Genomic DNA, 10,440 nt, shown 5'->3' on the forward strand with positions numbered 1-10,440 from the left:
ATCCCAGGGTTGTGGGATGGAGCCCCACATTGGGCTCTGAGCTGAGTGTAGAGTCTGCTTAAGATTCTCTCTCTCTCTCTCTCTCTCTCTCTCTCTCTCTCTTTTCCCTCTGCTCCTCTCCCCTGATCATGCTCTCTATCTGTCTCTAAAAATAAAATAGAATAAAAATATTAATCTAGTGTGTGGCTTCCAAAGTTGGATGCTTAAAGATGGTCCAACAGAGACACAAGATTTGGGAAAGTCTAGAAAATAAACAGTACCAGAAATCAGAAGTAACTCTGGAACTGACTTTATTTGTTATGGAACAAACTTGAAAATTATGTAAGATCCATCATGTCTGTAAGACTCTTGCTGACCTCAGTGGAACTTCCAAGGAAATCCATGGTTTAAAGAGAACTGAAAGTAGGTTTTGAGGTTCCAGGTAATGTGGTTGCTGTCAATGCTTAGCATTTCCCTTCATGGTACAGATTTAGTTTTCCATTATTTATCCTAAAAACAAGGTAATGGAAGACATCAAGGATCAAGAAACTGTGGCACCAACATAGAAATAAAATGGGATTATTTAAAAATAACATGGGAGGAACCTCCACACTGGTTTCCAGAATGACTGCACTGGTTTGCACTCCCACCAACAGTGCAAGAGGGTTTGCTTTTCTCCATATCCTCACCAGCATCTGTTGTTTCCTGAGTTGTTAATTTTAGCCACTCTGACTGGTGTGAGGTGGTATCTCAGTGTGGTTTTGATTTGTATTTCTCTGATGATGGGTGATGTTGAGCATCTTTTCATGTGTCTATTAGCCATCTGGATGTCTTCTTCGGAAAAGTGTCTATTGATGTCTTCTGCCCATTTCTTCACTGGATTATTTGTTTTTCAGATACTGAGTTTGGTTAAGTTCTTTATAGATTTTGGATACTAACAGTGTGGAGGTTCCTCAAAAAAATAAAAAAAAAACTACTCTACAATCCAGCAATAGCACTACTAGGAATTTACCCAAAGGATACAGGATTGCTGATCCATAGGGGCACATGTACCCCAATGTTTATAGCAGTGCTTTCAACAATAGCGAAATTATGGAAAGGGCCTAAATATCTATCAACTGATGAATGGATAAAGAAGATGTGGTTTATATATACAATGGAGTACTATTGGGCAATGAGAAAGAATGAATTCCTGCCATTTGCAGCAACGTGGGTGGAAGTGGAAGGTATTAAGCTAAGTTAAGTAAGTTAGTCAGAGAAAGACAGGTATTATATGGTTTCACTCATATATGGATCTTGAGAAACTTAACAGAAGACCATGGGAGAAGGGAAGGGGGAAAAAATAGTTACAAACAGAGAGGAAGGGAGGCAAACCATAAGAGACTCTTAAATACAGAGAACAACCTGAGGGTTGATGAGGGGTGGTGGGGCAGAGGGGAATATGGGCGATGGGCATTGAGGAGGGCACTTGTTGGGATGAGCACTGGGTGTTGTATGTAAGCAATGAACCACGGGAATCTACCCCCAAAACCAAGTGCACACTTTACACACCGTATGTTAGCCGATTTGACAATAAATTATAATTTTTAAAAAAGAGAAAAAAAATCACATGGGTAAAAGCAGCTGTAGTCTTGGGCTTGCCTGTTTCACACTGACCAGCTTTGAGAATTGTGACTTTCTGCCACTACTTTCTTGGCTCAGATCTAGGTGCCTTATATATAAAGTGAGAGAATGGGTATCTGATGTTTTTTCCAGCTCTAACTTTTATGGCTACAGGGCACACTTACCTTTAACATTCATTTATTTCTGCAGTAATGGTTTATTGAGCTCTTAATATAATACTGGCACTATCAAAAACAAGAGAGGTATAATTTTTACCTCCTCACTACCTTAAGAGGTGAGCAGTCATTAATTTTGAAAGCGGAGACGTCTAACTCTTTCTTAGTCACACATTCTAATTTTAAGCAGCCTTATAATCATCTTATTTCTTGTGGATGGACAGGAGTTCAATTCTTCAATGTTTGCATGGCTCACCAAATCCAATCTTTCAAGTTGTTACTTAAATTTAAAATACATTTTAATGGTCAATACTAAGTAATCTATAGGACTCACAGCCCTCCTTATCCTCTGATGCATTTTGTTTGCTGTCATCTACTGCAAAAACGAAAACTCCATGGAAGCAGGAAGCAGGAGGCAATGCTGTGTGTTTCCCTCACCAACTTACCTCCATGTGAGCAATTCCTGGTACACAGTGGATGTTTAATAAATATCTGGTAAATGAATGATTCAATAATAAATTTATTCCTACTTAAAAATCTGAATGTATCACATTCTTTCAGAAAATGATTGAATTTATTGTTCAAAGGTTAAGTACCTTTTATGTTTTCTTTGGACAAACACCCAAGGCACTACTGAGAGAAAACTACAGAGACACATGGAAAAATGTTCTTGTATTCCCTGTGGATCAGAGTGATAGTTCCTGATACAAATAAAGAGAAAGTCATCTTACCTTTTGGCTTCATTAAATACACAGAGGTTACCATAGGTTTTTCCATCAGAACCACAGACTGGTTTGTAGATAGACTGACATTTTGTATTTCCACTTGGGTTCTTGCTGCTGGTACTGCCAGTCTGCAGTCATGTGAAAGACCATGCAGTAAATACAGGGAACTCAATTTAATTCTGATATTGTGATAAGACAATAGTCATTGCTCATTAGTTATTGATGAAGCATTGCACTAAACCTATCATTTTATTAATCCCTTTTTTTTAATTTAAACTGCACAACAATTCTGAAAGAAGGGTAGATTTTGCTCCATTGTATAATCGCAGGCATACAGTGCATTTAAGTGACAAGTCCAAGACCAGATATAGATTAAATACCCAAGTTGGGGTTCAGAACCTGAATGATGTGACTGCAGAGCCCTTGCTCTTATTAATGTCACACTGCCTCCATTTTAATGCTTTGTAGAAAAGCCTTCTCCTGCCCAAGAAAACAACAATTCTGGAAAAGTCATAGTGGCAAACACAAAACACATGTGATCATCGTTTATTGAAACTTTCTTTTTCTTTGACCCATGAAAACAAATGAGGCAGGAGGTAGTACTGTGCAGAGTGGAATTAAGTTCTACCTGAAGCACTTCCTTGGAATCAAGTTATAGAATGACAGAAGTCTGTGAACGGAAAGGAGTTTTGACAGCAGATGAGAACAGAGACACTAAGTGAAACTGTGAGGATCTTCAGTAGGTGGCTCAGTCTTCTCAGGACCAAGGAAGATGAACAAGTAGTTCAGTCTTTTCCATTGGTTGAGACTCCACTACCATTTTCATACCAATTGAGAAAGTTTAAGTAACAATGTAAACACCCAGAAACATGCTGGTGGTGGCAGTAAGGTCTGAATGGCAGGGGTGTCCTTGGAAGATTACTACTTCATGCCAGCCTAGATGTAAAAACCAAGAGGGACAGGCGATTTTCATTTGCAAGAGTGCTGAGTAACGACAACTTATGATGTAAAAAATGAAGTTCCCATTAAGATAATGAGATTGAAGAAGTGTTCTACAAAACTGTTTTGGATGTACTGAGTGTTCAGGGTCAGGGTTAAATGGAATTAGGAGGAAGACAGTTGGGAGAGAGAGAGACTGGCAAGGCTTCACGGCAGGACTCAAAGGGAGTATAGGAGTCATGGATGTGCACCTGATTACAATGATGTCTCCCGTACATCATTTATTCACCTATCTGAGAAAGAGTTCAAAAGAACCTATTATATGCCTGTCTTATACTAGAATCGGGGGATACAGATATTTTTTAAAAAAAGGTATTTTCTTTAAGGAGTTCATGTGCTGATTGAACATAATGAAGATCAATTACAAAGCAATATGGTATATTCTATGATAAAGGCTATCATTGGTATTAGAAATACATTTGTGGAAAATCAGAGGATTCTGTAAAACATGGATGTGTGACTAAGAGTGCCATGAAATGTCCAATCATACATGGACATGGGATCCAATCATTAAAAAAAATCCTTAAGGCCATGCTCAGGAGTTTGGGTCTTATCTTCTAGAGAGTATGGTGCTACTGAAGAATTTCGAGCAGGGGAGTAATAGATTGGGTCAGATTTGTGATTTAGAAATAAACACCACTTGAGTGGCTTGTAGATTATGGATGGGATGGAAATGGGCATGAATGTTAAATCTGGCAAGGGTAGGGACTCCGTTCACAAAGGTCTGATCTAGTCCAGTATAGGTAGAAAGGCTGGAGTGGAAGACAGAAGAAAGGAATGAGAAATGGAATGGAAGAGCATGACACTCATTAATGACCATAGGTATGAAAATAACCACCCCCAGATTCCTTCGCATTTTGTTGAATCAGTGTCATCACAAAGTGTGGGTCTTTAGTAGAGTATATTCTGTTAACAATTTCAAGTCTTGGAAAATGGAATAGTTGAGGTAAGTTGACCAAGGGGGAAAAAAAAGAGATTAACACCAACCTGAATCTCCATTATATTGGTATTCAAAGGGTTGCCTGCATTTTTTCTTTCTTCTTGATTGTAAAAAGGCCTTGATTTCCCTTGTTGGCTAGACAATCCCGGTCTTCCTTGGTGGTTAGATGACCCTGGCTTTCCTTGCTGGCTAGATGACCCTGGACCCCCTTGCTGGCTGGAAGACCCTGGCTTCCTTTGCTGGCTAGATGATCCTGAAACTCCTTGCTGGCTAGATAACCCTGAGCTCCCTTGTTGGCTAGAAGATCCTTGTTTTCCTTGTTCATTAGAAGCTTCTGAATTCCCTTTTGGATTAGAGTCTCCTGAATTCCCTTGCAGTCTTCCAGGCTGATTGAAAACTCCTGGCCTTCCTTGCTGATTAAAATCCCCTGGTTTCCCTGGCTGGTTAGAATACCCTGGTCGTCCTTGGAAACCAGATATTGCTTGTTTTCCTTGGGTGTTGCCTCCTTGCTTATTAAATTCCTTTTGTTCTCCTTGATGGTTAGCTTCATGCTTTCTCTGTCGAATAAATGCACGTTCTGAACCCTCTTCTGGTTTAAAAACACTTGTTTTCAAAGCCTGGGTTGAAGACACTGAAATGATACCATAAGCACAAAAATAAAAGTAAAGTCATTTAACTTTAAGAGTTTTAAATCAACAGCATTCATCCCAAGTTGTAGTATGTATTTAACACCTCTTTCAGTTGTTTTTAATCAAACCTCAAGACAGAAGCTTCCCATAACTTCTTACAACCTTAATATTTTGGGTCCTCTATTTTTTTCTTAATTGTATTACATGGTTTCTAAAAATCACGGCGTTGGGGTGCCTGGGTAGCTCAGTGGGTTAAACATCTGACTTTTCTCGATTTCAGCTCAGGTCATGATATCGAGGCCCATGTCGGGCTTTGCTGACAGCTCAGAGCCCGCTTGGAATTCTTTCCCTCTCTCTGCTCCTCCCCTACTCATGCTCTTTCTCTATCAAAATAAATTTAAAAAATAAATAAAAATCGTGGGGTCAAACTGGCTTATCCCATTTCTAAATCAGAATCTGAATTACTTGAACTGAACTATCTGAGCTTCATACTACTCCAAATTCCTTGTAATGATTTCCTGATTAATCAAATAGACTCTGAGTTATGCTTATTATAAACTTTCCCTACATCACAAAACCTTTTCCCATATTCCCGAGCTCACCCTACAGAAGGTGCTATCAGCAGTTTTCCAGACATAAAAACTGCCAGTCGTGAGCCCTCATTCCATATTCTTTTCTCATCTCTATATATGCTTTCTGTAGCTGTTTTCTTCCACCTTGCCCCTGTTCCAAAGGGAACAGTCCACCATTTCCCATAGGGGTCCCAGCATCAACCAATCAGTCATACTCTCTCCAGTGGTTATTTCTTTCTTTCTTTTGTGCTCAAACTATTCAAGGAAATGGTAGATATTATATGACTATTTCTTAATACCTACTTTTCATAACTCATCTATTCTGTTTCTTGAATTTATTTTGGAAGTTCATCCATCACTATATATATGTATATGTAAATATATATACATCACTATATATATATGTACATATATACACATATATATAGGTACATACATACATACATATTTCCAGCAGGGGAGTAATAGATTGGGTGAGATTTGTGAGATATAGATATAGATAGATATAGATATATAGATATAGATATGGTTTATTCAAATTTCTACTCCCAAATAAGCAGGGTTTAGACACCAATCCATGAGCAAATGGAATGGTTTTATAGCTGTTAAGTGCAATGGTATTCTACTGGGTCTTATGTTTCTTGTCCTTGGTTTGGTACAAGTGTTTCTTTTTGACTTCCTTGCCTTTTCTGTTTAATGATTTTCTTTTCCCCTTTACTTTCTCAATTTGGGGTTTCTGAAAAAGCTTTATTCAAGCTTGCATTGTTTTTATTCACAGGCTTTCTCCCTAAGTTTTTCATTTTATACAACCTGAAATAATTTCAGGGTAGGTAGTTCCAAATCTATGCCTAGAGTCTCCGTTGTATTTGCATTTGATCCTCTTTATATTTCCACAAGTGTACACACTTGTACCTTCAGATAAATTTAACTAAAGTCAAATGCATCATTAATTGTTATCCGTTGAGCATGCCAGTGTCTACTATATCACTGGTGGTTAAGGTCTTAGCCCAGGCTCAGGAATTTAGCACTTAGTAACCTGGTGTATTAACTGTGGTGTAGCGTGTGGTAGGACGGTCATGGGTGTAATCTAGCCATCCTTTCAACTTACCAGAAGTATATTTGAAGGGTCCATTACCATGCCAGAGCTATAGAAAGATCTAGACACACAACCATGAATAAGGGATTGTTATTCTACCCTGAAGAAGCTGGAAAGTCTAATAATGCGTGTAAACAAGCAAACGGGCATTTATGGTAGCTTGATGAATGCTATCATGTGAAAAATAAATTAGACAATAGACCCAGAGTCAAGATAGCAGGTAGTAGGGCATCATGTCTCCATCCTGGAGGAGGTGACACAGATAAGAAGTATAGGCTATAGCCAGAAAAATGGATAAGGAAATAATTATTTTCAGCAGAGAGAAGAGCATTTGCATGAGTTCTAAGACCCAAAACTATTCCTTAACAGGCACTAACTTTGAGCAGAAATCACTTAAAATAAGGTTGTGGATGAAATGGTAAAAAATAGATCAGCTGATCTATATTCTTTGTTAATTATGTTTTTCATTTTTAAATAGGTCTTACAAGCAAATTGCATCAAATTTCAAAGACATAAAAGGGTAAATAGTTTAAAGTAACTTTCCCTTCCTCTCCTGTCCCAACCTTCCTTGGACACAATTACATTTAACAGGTTTTTCTGTATTATTCAAGAGATGTCTTCTGTATTTACAAACATATTGGGATATATTTTTTCACACAATTAGTAGCACATTGTACACTGTTCTAATCCTTATTTTCTCCCTTGACAGAACCGTGAGGTTATATCAATACATATAAAGGCTCTATATCAATACATATAGAGCACCTTTATTATTTTCCCTAATGGCTGCAGAATATTTCACCTGTTAAATTACCATAATTTACCTAAACAGTCTTCTAACAATGAGTAGTGATTGTATTTCCTTCTTTTCCTAGTGCAAACAATAATATAATGAATATCTGATTAATATATCATTTCTCACATGGCTAAATTTGTAAAATAAAAATCAGGGGTGGAATTTTTAAGTAAACAAGGTAACTATAATATCAGAATATGGTATAACTGTTTTTTTTAAATCTTTATTTATTTATCCTGAGAGAGAGAGAGGCAGAGAGACAGGGAGAGAGCAAATTCGCTGTCAGCACAGAGCCTGACATGGGGCTCGAACTTATGAATTGTGAGCTCATGACTTGAGCTGAAATCAAGAGTTGGATGCTCAGGCACCCCTAACCATTTTTTTAAGTTAAATTTTTGTAAAATAGTTATCTGTTCTGTATTTTTGTCCTCCGATGTTACATTCTAAATATGCTCTTGGCATTGCTCTATATTGTAATAGGCATTCCCGAATCCTCTCTTTTTGTCACCCTCCAAATCCATATAACCACTACATCTGGCATTAAGGGACTTTCTTCCATCAACAAATGCCTGCTTAATGCGTACTAAACATCATCTAGTAAAGCACTGAAGTACAAAAGAGATATGTTACCTGCCGTTATGGAGAATATATGTTCTAGGGAGGAATTTTATGTATCTATCTATATATTTTTCTTGCAAACATACATAAACATAATAAGTATATGCATAATATATATATTTTTCTCTGATATATATTATAAAAATATAGAATATCTGTGTCATTTATTATCTAGAGAAATTTACATCCTTAGCTGGAAATTTCATCTCTGAAAACAGACCACCTAACTGTATTGAGGTAGGGAACACAGAGAGGTCTGCTGAGTGACAGGCACCTAAGAACTCAAGTAATGGTAGCTAATGCCAGAGTATACGTGATTCTTATGGCAGCCTGTGGGAATGTCTACTTATTTCCATTTTATAAAGGAGAAAACTGAGGCTAAAAAATTAAGTTATCCAAAATAACATAAACAGAGAATTGAAAAGTCAGGGTTTGAACCTATTTCTCTGTGACCACAGAATTTCCTGGATCATCACACAAAACTATATATTTATGGAATGTGGACTTGTGAGTATTCACAAACTCCCATAATCCTTTTAGACTGAATTATCTTTCCAGGGTAATGCCTTGCTTTTCCCATTCCTTTGCCTCTGCTTCTCTTTAGTCGTGTCAAACTATTCACTGTTGTCTCACCTTGTCACTATTTTTATGCCTTTGGTCTATATTTATGCTGTCTGAAATTAGCCTCTTCCCTTTCTCTGTCTGATGGAGATTTATCATTTTAACATTTTCTGACAAAGTATTACTAAGTCACTCAACATTTCTGATTCTTTACTTTGAGAGTTGGAAGGAAAGTCATCGAATTTAACTTATCTTACCTGAGAACATGGCCAAGAACATGAAGGGAAGGAAAATGAAAGCCTTCATGTTAGAGTCAGCTGTTTCAGACCTGGTTGTCGGATGGAGTTAAGGGTAACTCTTCAGTAGATGCTTTCTGAATAAACCGTCCTGATCACTACCATGTTATATATTTGAAAAATCCTCCACCCTAATTGCTAAACACTGTCACTTTGTTTTAAAAAAATTATAGAGTAATTTTCACAAACTGGAAGGTGTTCCTCCTTGAGTGGATTGCCATTTTAAAAATTAGCTCCACACCCCAACTCCCATAAATACCCCAAATTTAATATGCTTCTATCAGATATCTGTCTTACAGAAAAAAATAAACATGGCGAAATCCAGCTGGGAAAGTGGTAAGCTCAGTGTTTAAAATTTTTTTTATTGTTGAGGGATAACTTGTCTTCTGTCAGTGCTGTTACTGACCTTGCATGTTTATAATGTCCACAATAGGGATTCCCATGACATTTTCCCACAAATAAATCATGTGCTAAGTACTTACCTCAAATTATATTTTAAAAGCAAGTAAAAATGCATCATTAATAAGTGATGAATGCATCCAGTGGGGAATGATGAGGTGTAATGCATTTTTATGAGGTAACAAAAAACAATAGATCTTATGTTTGAGAATAACATCACGCTATTGACTTTCTTGCCTCAAGCTGTTATGCCAAATGGAAGCTCATATGACAATCACCTTGGGAGTTTTAGTCAGCCATAGACTCAATATCATGAAACAGTGGAATATTGTGTTCAAGGTTGGCTGCCCTATATGAGATAAATTTGAATTAATTGAGGCCTGTCTAAAAGAAAATGACCTTGATAAAGTGGGGTCTAGTAAGCACAGAGCAGAAGGTTGGTTGATCGTAGTAGAGAATATAAACTTGAGTAGACAGATTTAGGATGGATGTCACCACTGGATTCATCCTGTGAAGGGCATTAGCATGGGAGAGGATGATATTGTTTTTTCTGTGTAGTTCCACATGGCAGATCTAGTTCCAATATAAGAAAGTGCAGGATAAACATTTTTGAATTCTAAGGGAAGTGAAATAGGGGCTTCTTATAATTCCTTCTAATTCTAAGATCTTCAGATTTAGTGGTTCTGGATTGTGTTTGATTTTCATTTTAGCTTCTTTAGAAGGGCAGTTCTGAAAATGATGAATGATTTCTTTTAATCAAGCCAGCAATTGTAGGGCATCAAAAATTTAAAATTTTTCTGTAGTAAATCAAAAATTTTAAATTTTTCTATAGTAAAAAGGCAACTTCCCCCCTCCATAATTGTTCTCTGTACTGACTAGTATTCATATGAATGTCAGAATAAGCTCAATGAACCACAAGGCCTGATTATGCACATATATACGTGTGTGTGTGTGTGTGTGTGTGTGTGTGTGTGTATCTCCCATATAATATGCCCCATATTATATATACACATATATATATTTAAAGATCAGATCATTTTTAACAAAATGTC

General features: G+C 37.1%; 1 protein-coding gene across 2 annotated transcripts; it reads right to left on the minus strand.

Annotated features, from left to right (window-relative positions):
• Positions 1-273: 273 nt before the first annotated feature.
• On the minus strand, positions 274-9,088 carry MARCOL (MARCO like). Of its 2 annotated transcripts, XM_040453341.1 has the most exons (4): positions 8,951-9,088; positions 4,469-5,052; positions 2,489-2,610; positions 274-489 (listed from the first exon to the last, which is right to left on the minus strand). In XM_040453341.1, exons 1-4 carry the CDS (start codon positions 8,997-8,999, stop codon positions 444-446), a joined length of 801 nt encoding a protein of 266 aa, XP_040309275.1. In that variant the 5' UTR covers positions 9,000-9,088; the 3' UTR covers positions 274-443. The 2 variants fall into 2 exon arrangements, with proteins under 2 accessions (XP_040309275.1, XP_040309283.1); XM_040453349.1 differs by lacking the exon at positions 2,489-2,610 and having other exon boundaries at positions 419-489.
• Between the last annotated feature and the right edge of the window lie 1,352 nt (positions 9,089-10,440).

This window comes from Herpailurus yagouaroundi, unplaced genomic scaffold (genome assembly GCF_014898765.1).
Source record: "Herpailurus yagouaroundi ecotype Mexico unplaced genomic scaffold, PumYag 29, whole genome shotgun sequence".
Taxonomy (NCBI): domain Eukaryota; kingdom Metazoa; phylum Chordata; class Mammalia; order Carnivora; family Felidae; genus Herpailurus; species Herpailurus yagouaroundi.